This window comes from Perca flavescens, chromosome 13 (assembly GCF_004354835.1).
Source record: "Perca flavescens isolate YP-PL-M2 chromosome 13, PFLA_1.0, whole genome shotgun sequence".
Taxonomy (NCBI): Eukaryota; Metazoa; Chordata; class Actinopteri; order Perciformes; family Percidae; genus Perca; species Perca flavescens.
Window position 1 is genome coordinate 19,591,926 of NC_041343.1, and position 20,890 is coordinate 19,612,815.

Consider the following 20,890-nt stretch of genomic DNA (forward strand, 5'->3'; position numbering starts at 1 on the left):
TGAACACATGTATACACTTTACACTGTGTAAATATTACTGAAGGAAGCTCTGATCTGTATGTTGAAAATAACCCTAACTTAAAACATTTTTTGTGGACAACGATACAATTATGCTGTATCATATTTAAATTAGCCAATGTGGCTGCTTTCAATAGACGGGTTTCCTGTTTACAAACATTACAGGGTGCGTACGCATACCAGGGGCAGAAAGACAGATTGGTGAGCTGGTCCGATAATGCAAACGCATTTTTGTCTCAGTGCACATTGTCTTAGTCCCTTCGTTTCGTCATGGCATTTATATAACACATACTCTACGGTCTTACAAAGCTAACGTTTTTGACCGATTACAATTTAATCATTTTTTGTGAGCTGGAGAGCTCTCGTTATGAGAAGCTAGCTATAGCTCTGTTTGCCATTCATTCCAACGGGGAAACATCGCGGCTAGAATTTCGACATGCATTCCGGTGGCGTATTCCTTTAAGCTTTCCTTATTGTTTGTATATAACTGCTGACTTAATAAAACATGATTTTAGTTGGATCTGTTTGTCGGTCTTTAATTTTGCAGTGTTACTGTGATATATATGTATGGCTATAGTTATCATTTTAGGCTAATGTAATAGCCCGTGTTAGCAGCAGGGTTACTCCTGAGTGTACCATTATGGTTGGTTTATGCCTTAAAATAATTGCTAGGATTTCTGGGAAAAGTTACGATATGTTAGTTTCAAAACATCACTGCAGGTTGATTGTTTTTCGCAGCAGAGGTTGATTGTGGGCGAGAGGGCCATAACACTGTCTTGGTTAGCTCGCCGAAGCTCTACTGCCACTGTCTCGGCAACGTTAGCTAATGTAGGCTAACTATAGCCAGTTAGCTTTGTATGTAACGTAACAAAAACCCACCCATCTCACAGGAGCGAAGCTTAATATTTCATTCAATAAAGTTATGTACAAAATGAGCACTAACGCCACAGGTCTTATGTTGGCAAGGTGGACGCAGACGACTGCCTTCGGAGTTTACTATATCGATATTGAGTTGAGTTGTAGCAAGTACGTAGACTCACTGCCGCGGAGCTGCTCAGACGGCTGTGATTGGTTGAAACAAGCCAGGCGTTCAGATGACATTCCGGACGTGGATGTCAGCGACCTGTCTATGTCGTATTGTATACTGTCTATGGTCTATGTGAGCGACCCAAAGCCTATGCCCATAGCGACCGTTGGTTGGAGAATTGATCTGCATCGTCATGACAATAAAGCTATCTTTTGTGCAGTATTACGATCCAATTTAAAACGCAATCTTATTCATTTAGCTACTTAATCGACATGTACATTTCATTGTTTTGAACATACTACCCGTCTTAAGGAAAGAGAAAATGAGGAACCTCATTTTGACCTAATGTATTAACTGTCGCTGCACTGCACCCGCTCTCCTCCTCTCCTCCTCTCCTCCTCTCCTCCACTCCTCCACTCCTCCCGGTTAAACGTTATCGCAGCTCCGGTGCCGCTATGGGCTGCCCTCTTCTCCTGCTGATCGTTGTCGTGCTGTCAGCATGGTCGGCTATCGGAGACCCGGCGGGATCCGCTGATGTCGACGGAGCTCCGCCTTCTAAAATAGGCAAGAAAAGTGTTAAAACCTCATTGTCAGCTGTTTAATTTAGCACGCATTCAGATGGTTAAAGCTAGCCTGACTGAGAGATAATAATGTAACCGTTAGTGTTCATTAGCTAACGTTAACTCCTGTATTGTGTTTTAATGATGAGCAGACATGTAACGTTAATTGGAAATTAATTTAGCTAGCTAGGTTATTAGATATGCATGCATTAATGTGGGCTATTGAAGCTAGCTATATATGCAGGTAGCTAGCTAGGTAAGTTAGCTAGCTAATATTTTGTAATCTATGCTAAGACTTTACAAGGGATCCAGTGATGCCTCATTTATTCAAAGATTGCATTCATGTAGCTAACGTTAATGAAGATAAAGGCACATGGCAATGTGTTTTTAAAGGCACTCGATTTTCTTTCGTCTCATCTTTACACAACCCTTTTTTTCACCCAGTTCACCAACACATACCTATCCATAGATGGTGTTTCATGGCAGTTAACGTTTTTTCATAGGCATTGCATTAAATCCTCTTGGTTTGCACCAATTGTAAATGTACATTTTGCAACTACTTTGAGTTTTTTTGACAAAGGTACAAGATTGTTTGTGTTGCAAGTTGCAACTTAAAGTCAGGTCAAGTCCTAAAGTAACCAAAGGGCAGTACAACTTTAAAGATAAGGCTACAAAATGTGTTAGAAAAAACATGAATTGGAATTAATGTCTATTTTTATTATCTTTTCCAACCAACAGTATAAAACCCAAACATATTAAGTGTACAAAACAGAAAAAGTAAATCTCATATTTGAGATTGACAGACCACTAAAAGCTGCAAAATAACAGGAAAAAATTATTACTTTTGAATTACCCAATTGTGATTTGTTTAATTCCTCTTCCATTTGAGACACATATACATGTTACCATATGTTTAAATGCCCAGCTGCCTTAAAATAATACAAACAATTCAGTATGATTGATGGTAATTAGTTTTATAACACATTTCACTCCCAAGCCACGCTCTGATTTCACACTTCCTCTCTGTGTCTGCCTTCATCTGGTGATCACCAGTTTTTCATGCCTGATAGAAATGTGTGACAGGTTGCAGTTGTGTTTTGTTTTTTTATCCACAGGTCCTGTAGTTTTTTCAGTATTAGAATCTTGTGCTTGAAGTTAGGTAGTTAGTTTTTTTTCTTCTGCTCCTCTGGGCTCCAGCGGTGGTCGGGGCGGGGATAGGAGGCAGTGCCACAGCCCATTTCTTGCGGCAGCACTTTGGCCCTGAGGTCCAGGTGGATGTGTTTGAGAAGGGGGAGGTCGGAGGCCGTCTTGCCACTGTAACCGTCAATCACAATGACTACGAGTCTGGCGGTTCTATCATTCACTCCCTCAACCTCCACATGCAGGAGTTTGTCAAACAGCTAGGTTTGTTTACACACACACACACACACACACACACACACACACACACACGCACACATGCACACACAGACACAGACAAAGGGCCGAGAGAACAAAAGTGTTCATGTTATTCTGCGTAGAATTAATTTTGTCTCTGTGTGCCCTTTTTCTAGTTATTTTTAACAGAAAGGATGCATGGTTTGCATATTAATAGTCAAAAGTGAGTTAAAACGAGCTGGGCTTAAAAAACAGCAACAGAGGCGACTTCCATCTGTTTGGTGTTACAAGTTAAAAAAAAAATGTTCCTTGTTGAAATGAGGTACGCTTTCTCTAGAGCATAGAGATCCTGTGTAACAGCGATAAAAGATAAGTGTGTAGCTTGATGAGATTCATGTTGTGACTCCAGTAGATGTAAGCTGAGCAGGAAGAGCGGTCATCAGTCAAGCAAGGTTGAAGGTTTGAGTTTAATAAGCAGCGCCACATGTGTGGCTCTCTAACTGGAAGACAAATCATTGCAATCATTGTGGTCCTGCATCCCGTATCCAGTGCCCTGCCAAAGTAATCACACCAAATGAGTGTTCACATGTTATTATGCTTTATTTTGGGTAGATCTCAAATTCCGGCTGGTTTCAGAGAAAAAAATTCAAATCACAGTTTTTGAAATACTAAGTGAGAAATATCTATATTTTAATATACATTTTTTTCCATTAATCCAAATCCTTAATATTAAGTTCCTCCCTGTGTGTATCTGTGTTTGTCTTTTGTGTCATCTTGTGTCCACATCTTAAGGTTTAAAGTATCGCCGCAGCGTGGCGGGCAAGACAGCGGTGTTTAACGGCCAGGAGGTGATCTTGGAGGAGACAGACTGGTACCTGCTGGACCTGTTCCGGCTGTGGTGGCGCTACGGCATCAGCTTCATACGCCTGCAGATGTGGGTGGAAGAAATTATGGAGAAATTCATGAGGTGAGCCAGAAATGTTAATGCCCTGTTTGCTTGACAGGAGAATGTAGCTGTGGTGCAGCTGAACCCTGATTTATGTTCCCGTGTCAAAGCTTCATACCTTTGTTGTAGATGTGTGTCATGTCTCTGTAGGTGCTTAGAGGTGCCCCACTTTAGTTTACACCTGCACCTCTTTCAAATGATACGTGATTGATCTGCCTGGTCTGCTTCATGTTTTCTCCCACCTATTTCTGGGGTCTAAGATAACATGAGCTGATCCAATGATGCCAAACAAATTAGCATTACTGATCCAGCAAAGTTGAAACCTTCTTTTTGCCTCCATTGTTTTCACTCTATCACAAAGTGAATCATAGACCGTAGGGGCAATTACTTCAGGTAAAGAAGGAATGCACAACACTGCTTCACAGTGTGGCAGGTAATGGGTAAAGCCTATGCTGAGCTATTTATTATTTCCCAAACCTGCAGCTGTAAACCTCAACTTTGTTGTGTTACTTTGCAAGCATGACGTCTGTATAAATACCGACAACCATCTGCCTATAATTTCTTTAATTCATTCAGATATTACAGTATAAAACACTAGAATTGATGTCTTTGAGAATGTTTTTTTGTTATTTTGACTCCGGTTCTGTTTGAAACCTGAACCATGCTCAGATTTGCATTTTATCCCAACACCGTTCACTGACCTCCATTTCCCTCCTCTGGAAGGGATTTATCTAATGTATCACTTAGTCTTTCTTGCGCTTCTCTCTAAATCAACAACTTTGAGCCTGCATATCCCTTTGTCCGTCTCTCAGGGTTGTTTTTTTGTTGCACAGTAGAGGTGTTGAAATTAATCAAATAATCGATGCATCAAATCGTGGACATGGACGATGCTGCATCGATAATCGTCCGGGCCGTAATCAATTATTTCTGTTTACAATTTAACGTAGGCCTAACAACCTTTCTGCTTACATATTCTGTTATGTTTTGCACATTGACGAAGTGCCATGTGCTCAGTGCTGTAGTTGTATCTCTCCAATTTATTTAGTATTAGAGCACTGCAGAATGTTTTGTTTTTGAAGCTTGAAAAGCTATGAATTAAATATCCTACATGGCTTTAATAGAAAAATGTATTTGACGCATCGTGATGCATCAAGATATTGAATCGCTGACATAAGTGTGTGTGTGTGTGTGTGTGTGTGTGTTACAGAATCTACAAGTACCAGGCCCACGGCTACGCCTTCAGCTCAGTGGAGGAACTACTGGACTCTCTCGGGGGGAGTGGCTTCATCAACATGACCCGGAGGCCGCTCTGTAGTTCGCTGCTGGAGCTGGGTGTGTCGCAGCGTTTCATCGACGAGGTCATTGAGCCCATCATGAGGGTCAACTACGGCCAGAACGTCAGCATCCCCGCCTTTGTAGGTCAGATGAAAAAATGAGCAGTAGAGGAGGGGGGGGGCGGGAGGGTATGACTAGGAAAGAGACAGGGAAGAGGAAGGCTGCAGGGCTGAAATTAGGGCTAGTTATGAGCTGAACATCTACGTCCCCATTGATGTAGGTCAGGAGAGAGGAAGGGAAAAGAAAAGAGATACAGGAGACGAGGAAGGGTGGAGCAGGGAGTCGAGAGAAGAAGAGAGGGAAGCAAGGTGAGAGGAGGTGGTGGCCTCTGGGAGCAAGAGAACAAGAAAATATGTGAGCATCTGATAATTGGTTTATATCACTTGGCACTGTTGTGAGTGAGCGTGCGTGTATGTGTTACAGGCGCTGTATCGTTAGCTGGTGCCCAGAACAACCTGTGGGCGGTGGAAGGAGGCAACAAGCTGGTGTGTTCTGGCCTGCTGAAGATGGCCAACGCCAACCTGCTGCAAGCACAAGTCAACTCCATCTCGCCCATCTACTCCGGTACTTTACCCTGATGTTGGCTGAATGGGATCATGTCAAGCTACTAATTAATTTTAATTCAGTTTTACAAGGCTTTTTAGTAAGTGACAGTAGTAATACAGTCCACAGGACTGATCCTAAAGCAGAATATTAGCCTTTTTTGCACGGCAGGAACCTAACAACTCTTAACCTGGGGCAAACTGAACTTGATGCTAGGTTCTTCCTTATATTAGTATTTTACAAACTGGGACGTTTCGGGTATATACATCATTAAAAAGTGGCATAACTGGGGCCGACACAAGTATTGAAGTAAAGAAAGGCCATGATGATTTGACTTGTATAGCAACTGAATACCTCATTATGAAATGTAACCACTACTATACAGTATACTTACTGTAGACATTTAAACACCACTGAAGTGATAGCACTGCAATATTCTTCTTTGAAAACCATTTACAGTATTTGAATTTATTTGGTTTGCATCCCATTCTTTGAATTTTCCAGAAAGGTAATTTCAAAGAAAGAAACCTTGTCCTGTCAAAGAAATGCATGTTTATCGTGTAGTAGGTGGACATTTGCATGTTGGCATCTGGAGACATGAGAAATGTGCTGGATGTTTCTAGATTATATCTGCCAGCAGATACTAGGGGACTGATGTAGATGAATTTGTATCTGATTCATGTTGTACAGTGTTGACATTGATTGTGTGTATTTTCCTGACAGGGGAGGAGCCCCAGTACCAGCTGAGCTTCACCACAGCATCAGAGACGAGATCAGAGCTGTATGACATTGTAGTGTTGGCGACGCCCCTCCAGGCCAGTGTCAGGTCTGGAGTCCAGTTCCACGGTTTCACTCCTCCTTTTGATGAGCTCCCTGGCAATTATCACAGCACTGTTGCAACCATTGTCCATGGTTACCTAAACACTTCTTTCTTTGGTTTCCCGGACCCTCGCCTCTTCCCCTTTGCCAGCGTTTTGACAACTGAGACGCCTGATCTGTTTTTCAACAGCGTGGCAAGCGTTTGTCCCGTCAACATCTCGACAGGCTTTCGACGTAAGCAGCCACAAGAGGCCGGAGTCTATAAAGTGTTCTCGCCACAACCCCTGGAAAAGGCTCATCTCAAAACACTGTTCAGGTCAGCCACTTCCTTTCTGGCAAAGTAATCCTGGTATTAACTAGGGCTGCAACTAACTATTATTTTCATTATTACATCATTTGGTGATTATCTTTTATTATTAATTAATTGATGCAGAAAATAGTGAAAAATGCCCATCGTAATTCCCCAAGTTGACATATTTAAATTGCTTCTTTTGTCTGACCAACTATCCAAACCCCAAGTTATATTCAATTTACTATCACAAAACACAGAGTACAGCTGAGGCTAATGGGAATGGCATTAGTTTGCTTAGTTTGGTGATTAACGAAGTGAAATTTTGACCTGATCATTACGCTACATGAAAAATATGGGATCACCAAAGTTGTTACAATTATTCCTGAGGGGACCAAAATCTGCAATCTATTCAGTGGTTGATAGTTAGTTGATAGTGAAGCTAAAAAGCTGACGATTACTCATTCATAACAGCCATGCAAAGTTTATTAAACATGATGACCTTATCGTAATTTTTCATAAAAGCATAAAACCAACTTTCATCCTTTACTGTACCTCTTAATCTCAGGTCATACTACTCAGTTCAGGTGACAGAGTGGCAGGCCTACCCTTGTTACGGCAGTAGCCAGGGACTGCCGCCTGTGGAGCTCCACCCCAATCTCTACTACCTCAATGGCATCGAGTTGGCCGGCAGCGCCATGGAGATGAGCTCAGTGGCGGCCAAGAACATCGCCCTGCTGGCTTACCACCGCTGGAACAGACAGACGGACATGGTGGACCAGAAAGATCTTATGCACAGAATCAAGACTGAACTTTGACCTGGTCAACTGAAAGCCTTATCGCATCACTAAGCTGATGTGCAGTAAAATGCCTGTATTGGGGTACTACATTTTACAGTTTGACTTGTGAGAAGTCTCCAGTTACAAAGTGTATATAGAGACAAGTAATCTATTACTACATACATCTAATACACTGAATCAATGATACATATGTTGAACATAATCTGACCCTGCCTTATCTTAAATAAACTTAAACATACAACAGAAAAACCCTATCAAAGTCAAATCAAGTCTAAAACTAATTTTAATTGCACCACTATACAGTAGACAACTGTGGTACTGTGCAACTGTCCAAAGGCCATGTGATTTCGCTGCCCGAGACAAGATATGCAGATATATGAAACATTTTTCAGTATTGGTTGAGGAGTGATTGCTAATGCTAATTAGTGGTTTCAACCAAAAATCCAGCTGCAGGCAGCTTTTCTTTGCCAAGAAATAAGGAAACCAAGCAACCGTGGAAAACCCCTTATAATAATATTAGTCTTAGTAGGAAGTGAATGGACTGCTAGGAGACACTGTTTTATTGGGTTGCTGGTAGTGTGAATCAACACCAGTTAATATGGGTACTAGTCTAAGGTTACTGGTGCTGCTCTGTGTAAATAAAAAATCTTGTGTCCAAGTCAAGAAAACACTCTTGGAATCAAGATTGAGAGCATGAATGAGACTCTTCTAAATGGCTGCTTTTTGACTGTGCTGTGACAGCTGTGAGATATGCGCCAGGTCATTGATTTAACTGCCTTTAGGCACATAAACCAGCCCTCTGTCATATAATCAAAAACAACTGCAGCACTGCTATGATTGTCTATACTTTTAAGGACTGTCAATGGACTTATTATTGGCCCGAACTGCACAAGGAGATCTCATTAAAATAATCTCAGAAAGATCTTTGTAAATAATAAAATCATTATTCAGTGACTCATGGTAGTGGCCACTGGTGCTATGCTCTATTGCCCCTTTCATCAGACTGTTTCATTATCTCCCCTTCCTGCTGCTTTTGTTGCATAATCCAGCAGAAAGAATTTTTTTCGGGGAACGGAGCCAACAGGCTTTCACACTGGACCAAATGAAAGCAAAGGACAGATCTGTGGAACTGCTGGTGGTGATGATGACACACACACCCCTCCCCCTGCATCCTGCTTTTTTATAATAAGCACAATAATCTCGGAAAAACACGTGAAGATAGAGTTGGACATTCACTTACAGTAATGGCAAGTGCTAAAAGGATGGTGTGACATAAGAAAACTGACTGTTGATTATCCTCATAAGACTTGGAGATAATCCTTGTTTTATTCCTTTTTTTAATTTATAACAGTGGATTTGGACTGAAGTGGATTTCTGTTCTCAGAAAAACTTAATTTAACTGTTGTCAACTAAAAACTTTCAAAATGCCACAATGAAGATTGTTTATCTATTTTCTTTTTATTATTCAGTTTTCACTGAGCCGCAGCTTCTGTACATAAAACAGTCAAATTCTTGTCGCAATACCTTTATGATATTCTGTAAAACAAAAACAGAATGCAAATGCACACAATGCATATTATTGTATGGAACCATCTTGTGGGCTGACAAAAGAATCCCAAATCAAGATTCGCTTTTTGCAAAGTGTTCAATGGCATCTCACTGAGGAAGCTCCATCCATTAATGAAGGTCGTGAGATGGGATTAAAAGTTGAGACAAAAACGAGGAGGGAGACTTTGAGTAAAGATTATTTTGTCACACGTATCCTTTGCTGCTTTACAAACTTAACTTTCTGCTAAGTACAGCATGTATCAACATTTTTCATCTGCCCGATAAACAAAATAATGCAGCGGTTTATGCTGAAAGATGTTCACTATTCTGGCTGCTGATAGTAGAGTGTTGAAAGTATTGGAAGGTTTGCTGTAATTTTTTGTTTGTTTGTAAGAATAACTAAAAACTCTGGGCAGAAAATTGTCTTGTTGAAAAACTTCCTGAGTGAGCACTGAACAAAATCTGTTTTCTTGCTTGATTTCACTCTGTTGGTGTTAGGTCATTTGAAGTTGAATTTTCTTCTACTGGAATGGGAAGAAAAAGGAAAGTGATATGTCACTAACAGGACATCTATTGTAGGTGGTTGCCTGCCCGTAAACTCCTGCCACATTTGTTCCAGTGAATAGTTTAAAAATGTTAGTTTACAGATTTATGAATCAGATTCATGCAGTTTAATGTACATGCTGCAGCGTTGTCACTGTGATGGAAGTTTTCATACTGGCCTGCAATTATAAGATCCTAAATCTGCCTAATTTACACATTACATTATTTATTTCAGTCTCTATGCCCTGAAACTGAATGAGTGGCCATATATCTCAAGTAAATTGTCTGAGATCCTGTTGCTGTCCTCGAGAATCTAGATAACCAACTATGTTGTGTCAAAGACCAAAAATAAAGTTCACTCTGCTTTTAGTGGAGAAAGATTGTTTCATCATATGATGATTTAAACTCTGAAATACAGTATATTCTGAATTTTCCTGTAAAGTGTTTGAAAAGGAGCCATTCCAGGATGATACAATGTACTGTGTTCATAATCAAGATTATAAAACTTTCAAGGAAGTAGAAACCATCAACAAAGCATATCCTCCTCTCCCCAGTAGTCTGTTTACTACACTGTAGTCTATAATGGGTCCTATGTCTCCTCCTTGGCTTCCCAGCAGCAAGAGCACAATCACAATGCTGATATTATAATCAAAAGGGAACATTCAACACAAAGTGTCCCAAGACTCATGATTCAATTTGGTACAACATGGATCACTTATGCTCCTTTTACGTCCCTCTACTGTACATTGATGATGAGCTATCATACAGTCACCACAGTCAAACTGTTGCAGTGGTGTACTTACTTAAGTAAAAGTAGCAAAACAACTAAAATACTCTCTTACAAGTAAAAGTCCTAGCAAAAGGATATAAGTCAGACAGAATTCATGAAAGTCATGACCAAAAGAACTAGATCACGGGTACAAGCGGCAGAAATGGCTTGGGTTTTCTCAAGAGGTTGGCTGGCGTCTCCCTCGAAGATAGGGTGAGAAGATTGGTCATCTGTAAGGAACTCGGATTAGAGCCGCTGCTACCTTGCATCGAAAGGATCCAGCTGAGATGGTTCAGGCATATGATAAGGATGCCCCCTGGGCTCCTACCTATGGGAGGCGTTCCATGCACGTCCAGCTGGGAGGAGGCCTCGGGGAAGACCCAGGACCAGGTGCAGAGATTATATCTCCACACTGGCCTGGGAACGCCTCGGGATCCCCCAGTTAGAGCCGAGTAATGTGGCTCAGGAAAGGGGAGCTTGGGGTCCCCTTCTGGAGCTGCTGCCATCATGGGCCGACCCTGGATAAGCGGATGAAGATGGATGGATGCATGGAAAAGTAAGCAAACATTAACCAAAAGTAACCTAGACTCCAGAGGGTTAAATAATACATAACACATCAAGTTGTGTGTCCTGCATGAAAGTCACTAAAACTGAGTTTTAATTAAAACAATACTGTTGAATTGAAAAACAGGTCTCATTTAAGTATAAGCTCACAAATTCCCCAGAACAAACACACTCCATATTTCATCCCATTCTCTTCTATCTGATCCTCTCCCATCTTTTGCCAACCTGGCAGAGCTCTCTGCAGGCCATTTGATGTGTGTGTGATCTGTATACTCAGAGACTGTTTTAGATCAACGCAGTAGAAGCCTGTAAGCTGCTGTGTTGCTGCTGCCGCCAGCTTTAACTGACCTGCAAAGATAAATAGATCCAATGGTAGTTTATAAAGATCCAGCCTCTCACTCTGTCAGCCGCAGAATGGAGGCTGTAGGTTACTCTGAGAGTTCCCCTGCATCTTGTGCTGTTATTTTGTACACTGGCTCTGCTGTGGCTGTTTGGCCTGAAGGCAACTCTCACACCCAGTACTGTGTTAATGTTCATGTATCCTGAGTAATACTGAAAATGAAAGTGTAGTGATGTCTCTTTCTCTGTGACATTTCTTTCTCTAAAAGCTTAAACTCAGACCACAACTATTTTGTTAAAAAATTAATGTATTTTATTTGTTTGTATATTATTATATATTATATTGTTTGTCTTATGTTGTCACACTTGGTAATTGATGGAGTCAGTTTCTCTTTCCAGTGAAAGTAGGGCATGGCTGCCAAGAACAGCTGCTTAGAGGTAATTTTATTTGGACTGAGCTCAAAGGAGACACTATTGGTCAGTTTATGGGAATCAGACAGGTTATTGCTTTTACTTGTCTTTTAACAGTTTTCCACTGGTGGGACGTAATGTTATATGTTAAGGAAAAATGCAATGTAACCTTTGGTGTTGTTATATGTTCACAAAGTTGTTAAAATAAGGAAAAACCTTGTTCTTGTTCTTGGTCATCTATGTGACTTAGTTACTGGATCTGGGTCATTGCTAGATTTAGTTTAGGTTTAAATTGTGTTCTTTTGGTGGACTGTAGGTTTATCTTGGTTAGGCAAACAGTTTTAGTTTGAATTATTGGTAGGAGATCAACAATATCACCATTAGCGTGCTTCACATTACATTTCTGTACCTCCCAAATATATATATATGTATGTATATATATATATATATATATATATATATATATATATATATATATATATAAACAAAAAGGGACCAACTTGCAAAAACACTTGCTCCAGAGTGCAACTGTAGTGGTCAAAAACTCCAGTCCACAGGGTACCTTTAAACATTTAAAAATGCAATAAAGTTAAGTCAAATTGTGATTTTGTATTTCCCCACCAGAACTGTATTCCTTGCAGAGTGGGAAATGGTTTAAAACAGCATTCATACCTCCATGTAGGAATACAATGTACAGAAAACAACTGAATAGCTAACTTAATCAAATGAAAAAAACAAACAAACAAAAAACGTTTTGAGACACCAAAAATGTTTGGTCTAAATGATCTAAATTAGATACCGGGATCTCAGTTTTCTATTACAATATTACATAGGTCTATACTGACAATGGTGAAATGTTACATATGGTTTTCACGGTTTTCAGCATCGACTGTATAAAACTTCACCCAGCTTCGGACTCTGCTCCTATTGGCCCAGCGCCGCACCACGTGGTGGGCAGTCACGCGCTTTCCAGGAACCCGTCAGGAAGAAGAAAAACAAAACAAACCCGAGAGAGCTGTAACAGCGTGTGGACTCCATTGAAAAGAGGGCCATATTATCTCCAATAGCAGAACATACACGAGGTCCGACACGAAGCAAGATGTATGCATGGGCTTCCTAAAAGTGAGTTGGACCGTTATTGTTTCGTTTTGGTGGTAACTTTGCTGTAACGTTACTGTGGATATGTGTGTTTTCTTCGCAGCCAAGGATAGCTTTGAAGCTAACGGTACGTTGTTGTTGTTGTGTATCGGGCTTCAGCTGGGATAAGGAAGGGGGCGGACGGAGGCCATACTGCTGTGAGCTGCAGGTGAAAGGGCAGCAAGATTCGTCAGTTCCGCATTAAAAACCACAGTTTGGGACAACAAATACGCTTAACGTGTCTCTTATTGTGCATTGCAGTTTATCGAGCTCTTGCAGGAAGTGTAGAAATGTAGCTAGCTAACGCTGAATGGTGAGCTGTGACACATTTCTGTCACTGTCAAATGCCATTTAGCTCTTACGTTAACCCTGTCCAAAAATATATTCCACCGATTTTGCTTATAATTATCTCCTCGTTTTATTAATTGGTCAGTTTGTTCAGAAGTTGGGTTACATGTCTGACTCGGGGTCAGAATGGTTAAAATCTGCACGTAAAAAGATCGGCTTGTACTCTACTTTTAAACTATAAAGAATGCTGCACCTCTTACAGTTATAGGTTATAGCTATTTGATGTGTCATTGATATATGTTTAGTAGAACATCATTTAACAGTATTTAGCTGTGTTTGTTTAAAACGCCTGTGTTAAAAGCCCAACACAGACTTTTTGCAGGCAGCCCGAGCTCTCTGTAGGGACACGCCCCCCCAACAGAAACATCCACTGCTGCTGGAGAGAAAAAAAGAACTCGACACAGCTAGAAATTTCTATGTGATGTAAGTTAAATAATACACCCGAATTAGATTTATGTTTCCACTGAGGAGATATCTTAAGTAAAGGTTTCTTCGGGATAATAGATTAGTTTGGATTATCACCTAAACAATATGCTGTATATTTGTATCAACCGATTTCGGCAGATAAACGTTTGATTTGGTGTTTCTTCTTAAGTAACGTTATAAACACTAACACATGTTACGGATTGACGCATAATCCTGTGTTTTGTTCAGGTTTTTATGGTAGATTTGACTTTAAATGTCTTTTTAAATATAGCTATCAAGGCTACGGGCATGCAGGCCTCCAACTTGTTTATCTTCTGCCTCAACCTAGACTGAAACGGGCTGTTTAGTATGTAGAAGCTTCTCGGATTGACAGTCATGACAGACCATTCAGGCACGCCTGGAGGCGGGACTTCATTTTTGCTCGACCCATAAGGATTAAGGATTACGTGGGTGTTGGCGCAATGGGATAGGTTGAGTTTTGTTTTGCTTTGCTGAGGATCTGTGATGAGTGCAGAGGCTGTGGGGATACTGGTGACATTTATGGCTTTATTGGTGTTTATAATAGGTCATTTGCAATTTATTCCTGCCTGTTAAATGATGATGAGGATGTTGTGAAGACGATTGTGCTTTCAGACTGTGCCTCTTCAAAACAAGTGAATCCAGCACAAAGATGTATGGATGTAATTTTCAATGTTTTTTTGGAGATTGATTTAAAATACTCAACATAATTTTTGTTCTACTACTGTTTCATACCTTTTTTTTTGTGTGGTATTTTGTGTTTTTCTACTGCCATTGTGGGTGTTAATATAAGGTTTTGGGAAACTGCAAAGGTCATTGTGCTTTCATCAGCAGTTGCAGTGTCTGTAGTAGAGCTGGTTATACTATACTGTAGCTTGTGTAACAGTGCGGGTCTGTGGGATAAAGAAAAAATCATTTGTATACCATGAACACATGGGCTGGTACAACACATGTCAAATCATCACATTCATCAACCATGTGCTTGTGTGGCTACAGCAGAGGATTCTAAACTGGGAGATAACAAAAAGAGCTGTGTTTAATTTTATTAAGATAACATAATCAATGTTTCTTCTTTACATGAAAAGTGAAAGTTAAATGCATCAAACTATTTTGCACACAAGGCTCTTCTGTTATATTGGCAGTGAATCTGAGATAAAGATAGACTTCTTCATTGACGTTTTGATTTGACTGACCTGTTTCTTTGATGAGCATTAGCAGTAACGTTTTTCTTTTATCTTAACTGTACTTAACTCTATTGTTTCCAACTGAATCAGATTGATTTACCTTGTTCAGGAAAGGCAAAGGTGTGGCTAAAAACATAACAATGGCTCAGTTTAAGAAATGATTGCAATGCAGAACCGCAATTATCTATGGTATTGGTTACACCTGTTTTTGACAAAGTCAAAATGTCTGCTGTGAAAAAGGTCTGTTCAGTTTTTCAATCAACACTTTATCCTCTTGTCATGTGCATTCCCATTGAAATGTCTCTGTGTCCCCCCAAAGGGGGGCTGTAGTTGTTACAGAGCTGCTGTGGACTAGAACTAGACATCTGAAGTAAAGAATACCTATCAATTGTGACATATTCTTTTTCACAAATGCTAAACCCCAGGGAGGGAAACTCATTGGTCTGAGCTGTAAAATTCAGGTGGGGTGTGACTAAAGTATAGAGGGAGGGCCAAACCATCAGCATGAAAAAGGAACTCTGTACTGAGTGCAATGATGCCTCCAACAAGAGTCTATGTTAAACGTTTAATCCGTTATTAAAGTGGACATGGCTAATGTATAGGGGGTGGCAAGAGAAATCCATTTTGATCAAGTGCAAACCACACATTGTAAATTTCATGTGAATCTGATGATGTTTGTCATATAAGGCTGACTTCCTGTTGCCAGCAGGTGGCGCTATGACTATGAGTCAATATTGGCATGAATATGTCCTCAGGCCTGGACTCTTATCAAGAATGAGAAATTTCGCAAATATTGACAATAGACATTGGAGTAACAATAACTTTGTTTCATGGCAAAACGCACAAAATGGCTGCCACGGCAGCGCCGTTCAAGCAAAAAAATTTAACTTTTTTTAATACATTTTCCTTGTTAAGCTCTTTAGATTGCACTGAAAAAATTTGAAGTCGATTAGGTTAAATCTGTAGGAGTTCGTTAAAGTACAGTGGCTGAAAATTGTGAAAAAAAGCCCTAAAATTGTACCGTATTTTCAAAATGACTGACTTCCTGTTGGGTTTAGGGTATACCTCCAAGAGTTTTTTTTTTTTTTGTACGTCACACGTTACATATGCCTACCAATTTTTACTAGTCTACGTTCAACTTAAAAAGTTGTAGAGGGCGTAGGTTGAGCTATTTTGTCAGACCCGAGCACGAAACCCATAACCTATAAAAACAAAATTACCAGTTCTGATGTGTGAGCAAATTTTGGTGCATTTTCAAGCACCTTATGCTTCTCAGAAATGCAAATTTTCATTTCAGAGAATAATAGTAGCCTAAACATAGCAATTTCAATGGGGCTTTTGCCGACTGACTTCTGGGACCTAATAAATCATTAAACATTTTCTTTGTAGAAAGATGATGCTGTGATCATATGTCACAGTACGATTCCACTGAAAGTCAATACACTATCGATACATAGTCTATAATATTGAAAAACTAGTCCTAATGTATCCGGCCTGCTTATACTCCTCATATAAATTAATCTTTAAAAGTCCCGACCTTTAAGCACAACTGGCTGTTAGTGAGCATCCATATTTTGTATGTCTGTTGCCACACTGTACACACACATTTAGGAGTTGTGGATTAATGACCTTTCATGATGTTTGCAGAGCTTCTTTCACATTTAGCAAACAGCAGGCTGGAATCTCTTGCTGTTATCTTGTAAGGAATCAGGGGCTGACTGGTATCAGTAGGCAACTCATCCCAGATAAGACACTACTGATTGGCCTACTTGGATCACGTCCAATGTTGTGAGGTGGAGAATGTGAGCTGTTTGCATGATAGTGGAGCTATATAAGCACAGTCACCACTAAGCTCCTCTTTTCGTTCAGACCTGCCAAAGAGGGGAGGAAACGTTCAGTAGCTGGTAATTTCTTAAAATGCTTACATAAGCAAGCTACCCAAACCCCCAAATTTATAATATGAAACTTCACGTCACATTTGTCAGCTTTAACCAGCAAAGTTTCTTTTACTCGATTAATTTCAATTAATGATTTGTAAAATATATAATTATCAACTTTGCATTCACTTTTCTTTCTGTCACTTGATTCATTCATTAATCCACTGATATAAGCTTAGCAAAACACATTTTATTCTATCCGATAATACTGCGAACCCAGCTGATGCTGCATAGAAGACCGAGCTGTTCTGATTTGAACTTATCGTAAACTGTTGCATGTGTGAACCTGACATCGACACAGGAAATTGCACATTTGTAGAGAGATTGTACGGGACCCCACATGTCAAAGTTAGTTGTCATGGGGTGCTATAGAGAACAAAAACAATTTTGTAAATTGTTTAAAAAGACATTTGATATATCCAACATGTGAGCTGCAGCCATCAAGAGTCATGCAGCCACAGTACATCAAAATCAAATTATTGAGAGTGAGGGTAGTGCCCATCCATGTACTGGATGGGCGAAAGCCGGCCCTTATTTCAGACTAAACTAAAATAGTCTATCCCCTATGCACTTCTGAGATGTGAACATGATGCTGCAAAAATTCTGTTGAGCAACTTCTGTCTTTTTCAGTTTTTTTTGTCTTTCTTTAGCGAACAATACTCTATGTATAAGGTTTATCTGAAATTTTTAACCCTGACCTAAGCCCAAAAGTTGGACTGTTGTGACCCTAAACCATGCAAAATCCCAGGAATACGTATAAGCTAGCAGTTTTCATCACCAAACTCTGTCTGACCAAAGCCTCAGAGAGACATTCAGCTTGATTCTTTTGGGGGCTGTGAGGCTTGGTCATAAATATCCAGCTCTACATCACAGTCCATGTCAGTTACTAAGCAGTGAGTTGGATTATAATAAATTCTGCTACTGGAAAATCTTCAGTGCAGCTTTGCCTGGAGAGGTGAGGAGCCTTGTGACTTGTTTGTACAATCCCTGTTTGTACACGCAGGCTTTCCTCCTGTGATAGCAAATAGTCTAAATCAATGGTGGCGTTACTATTGTGTTCAGGCCATATGTTTCCTCATTCTGTTACTAACACCAGACACAACTGCACTGCAAGGGACCACAGATTGAGATATGATAATAATCACATTTTGTATTTCAGAGGCTGAGCTTCCAGCTATACTGTTGGTCATTAAGTATGTGTGTACACGATATTTATGTGCTTAGACTTGTGTGCTTGCATGTGCTTTGTTGTTTGTAAAGATGTTGCTTTTACAATTGAGTTGTACTCATATATGTGTACCGCTGTGTTTTTCTGGTACTTCCTGTCTCGATGCAAAATGTGTACACACGGGGGACAGAGCTCATGGGTGAGAAGTTAATTTGAGTCAGTCAGCACCCCGTGAGAGGAAGTGACGTCTCCCTGGCCTCAGAGGAGTGGGATTGGTGTACTATTGTTTGTCAGCTGTTCACGGCAGTGGTCATGTCTCCACGCAGGTTCTCAGTGTTTTTTCTATGCAAAAGCAGTAAAGGGCCCAAAGGTCAGTCCATGTGTCACAGTTGGTTGGTGGTGCAGGAAGGTGAGAGCAAACAACAAACAAGCAGAGAATGAGATAAGAGTGGAAGTGATTAATAAAAATGAAATTAAGGTTAAGCTTAATGTATGCAGAGCAAATAAGATGCTCTCTGAACGAAAGTGGGGAGGCAGTTTGGTTCAGAAAAGTCGGTGCTTTCCGAACATATATTGGTGTTGATGGCGCAGTGGAAATGACACATGCCTTTGAGGTGGGAGATCTGGGTTTGATTCCCACTGCGATACATCAACCAATGTGTCCCTGAGCAAGACACTTAACCCCTAGTTGCTCCAGGGGCGTGCAACCTCTGATATGTAGCAATTGTAAGTCGCTTTGGATAAAAGCGCCAGCTAAATGACATGTAATGTAATATTGGGGGCAGGGATTGTAGTCCACACCAAATTACTCAGAAGCTTATTCTCTCAACAACTTGTGGCAGCTACTGGGTAGACGGAGAGCTCCTGTACGCTTTGCTAATGGACCTGCTGGTTCGGTATGTTGATTGGACTAAGGGACAAGGAAGAGTACATGCAGACAAATATTTACTCATTCATTCATTATCAGACGCCCCACGTCTGCCTATGCAACAACACTCTATTTTCTTACTTCATATTGGAGCTTAAACGATTAGTCAAATAATCAATTAGTCGATTAATAAAATAATAATCAGCATCTATTTTGATAATAGATTAATCGCTTAAGTCATTCCCTAGGTATACCATTATATGGAATAGTCTCTCTGTTTTACACTTAATTTCTGTCATCTACGCACACAACAGGTGAGGTCTACTTGAATAAAGTTCTTTCACAGTGACCGACTGGGGAGACTAATTGCTGCATGGCACAGGGGATTTCTGGAGCCTGCCTGGGCTGGTGTTTCCTATAGGGATTAATGGACTCATTACTGAGTGCACTTCCAGAGCCTTTTGGTTTTGAAAAATGTTTCTTCTATCTCTGCCTTAATTATCATGGTAGTTAGGATTGATTTTACAGACCTATAAAATGTTTGTTGCTCTACTACTTATTGGAAGCTCAGGACTTTTGTCCTTGTCGACATCATGGATGTATAATGTAAACTACTGGATACTGGACTCCAAAGATTGAACCCATTCACTTTACTTCTGTGTTATGATGTCAACCGCACATGCACATTATTATTGCTGCGTGTTGTCGCTTGGCCCATAGGCGTTTCTAGGCTCTGGGAAAGTTTAACAAATATAAAACCTCCATGGATTCAAAATTCATAATACAGAGAGTAATTTTTTTTACCATGTTTGCAGTTTCAGGTGTCCTACCAAACGTTTAACAGACCTATCTTTTATAATGGTGGTGTTTGGAAAAATCCTTCTGGGCTGGAGGGGGATTTTTGTTGTTTTGTTGCAGTATTGCTACTTGGACAAATTGGCAGCAAGGCTGAGCTCCAGCGCTGTATCCAACTGTTGTAATACATCCATGATCTGGATCCTTTAAAAGGATTTTTTTCCAGTGATCTGATTGGTCAGTTTTCGGGCCATTGACAGTTTCTGATCTGTTTCTCTAAAGTAAGGGATGTGTTATGCTTGATCAGAACTACTTTGTACGACGTGTTGTCCAATCATGTTGCAAAAGTGTTTATACTGTAGTTGTTCAGAAGGACCGCACTCGAAGGTGGAGTGAAAAGCTGTATGTCATTGAGATGGGCAGATGCAATATTGTTTAAATATGGGGACAATGGTGCACATTTTCAGACAGTCTCTCCTGGAGGGCATTCATAGTGTTGCACAGAGTTGTTTACATGAAAAGTGAAAGAAATAATTTTGTCGAGGGAAAAAAAAAAAAAAGAAGAGCTACAGCGCAAGGTATAAACCCTAGCACCTCTCTCTCAGCTGATCAATCACATTGTCCAGTGGTCGTAAATGTCTGATTTTGTGTTTCGAAATGTAACAGAAATGGTTAGATTACAGCTCCCCCTAATCCAATGTTGGAAATGTGTGGGGGGAACGGGTTTCCGAAGCTGTTTGACCACTTAACAAGCGGTTCTGATGGAGTATACTGGCATCTTTAACTTGCCCTGGTGCAGGTTACCCATGTAGCAAAGATTACCATGATGATCTACCCTGGTTAAAAGTAAGCCAGGCCTTAGTCAAGCCCAAAGATAGTTGGCTAACCCACTAACGATCCTTCTTTATACATGCCCAGCAACAGAGTATATTTAGGTTTTAAATCTATGAACGCAGAAGTGGACAAAAGGGACACAGGAGGAAAGATGAGATTACAGTAGACTCGCATGGCCCAGTGCTGTGTTGACTTTAGGTCCCGCTCTAGAGGTGGAGACAGAAGGCCCATCCTCCCATTCAGAAGTTATCAGTAAACAGAGGGAGGCCTCTAGGCAACAGTTCTGC

The 20,890-nt window shown here is 40.4% G+C and overlaps 2 protein-coding genes across 7 annotated transcripts in view; both read left to right on the forward strand.

The window, feature by feature from the left end:
- The first annotated feature begins 28 nt into the window (after positions 1–28).
- pcyox1l (prenylcysteine oxidase 1 like) lies at positions 29–9,436 on the forward strand. 3 transcript variants are annotated; one of them, XM_028594692.1, is made up of 9 exons: positions 29–219; positions 1,488–1,609; positions 2,803–3,009; positions 3,775–3,949; positions 5,136–5,343; positions 5,484–5,571; positions 5,687–5,827; positions 6,530–6,941; positions 7,483–9,436. In XM_028594692.1, the coding sequence occupies exons 1-9, from the start codon at positions 137–139 to the stop codon at positions 7,730–7,732; spliced, it is 1,686 nt and encodes a 561-aa protein (XP_028450493.1). In that variant the 5' UTR covers positions 29–136; the 3' UTR covers positions 7,733–9,436. The 3 variants fall into 3 exon arrangements, with proteins under 3 accessions (XP_028450493.1, XP_028450494.1, XP_028450495.1); XM_028594693.1 differs by lacking the exon at positions 5,484–5,571 and having other exon boundaries at positions 5,136–5,347; XM_028594694.1 differs by lacking the exon at positions 29–219 and having other exon boundaries at positions 1,147–1,609.
- Positions 9,437–12,833: 3,397 nt separating this feature from the next.
- crebrf (creb3 regulatory factor) overlaps positions 12,834–20,890 on the forward strand; it is a 34,623-nt gene continuing 26,566 nt past the window's right edge. For 3 of the 4 annotated variants that reach the window (XM_028595441.1, XM_028595444.1, XM_028595443.1), the window contains exon 1: positions 12,834–13,010. The gene's annotated coding sequence lies outside the window, so the exon portion shown is untranslated. Of the gene's footprint in view, positions 13,011–13,720; positions 13,797–20,890 lie in introns of those variants that run through there. The other variant, XM_028595442.1, reaches the window with a different exon arrangement.

Excerpts from the sequence above, each read along its gene's own strand:
- pcyox1l (XM_028594692.1), top strand. The coding sequence starts at position 137 with ATGTGGCTGCTTTCAATAGACGGGTTTCCTGTTTACAAACATTACAGG. Across the intron at positions 1,610-2,802 it reads AGCTCCGCCTTCTAAAATAG|CGGTGGTCGGGGCGGGGATA; the intron begins GCAAGAAAAGTG and ends TCTGGGCTCCAG. Across the intron at positions 5,344-5,483 it reads ACGTCAGCATCCCCGCCTTT|GTCAGGAGAGAGGAAGGGAA; the intron begins GTAGGTCAGATG and ends CCATTGATGTAG.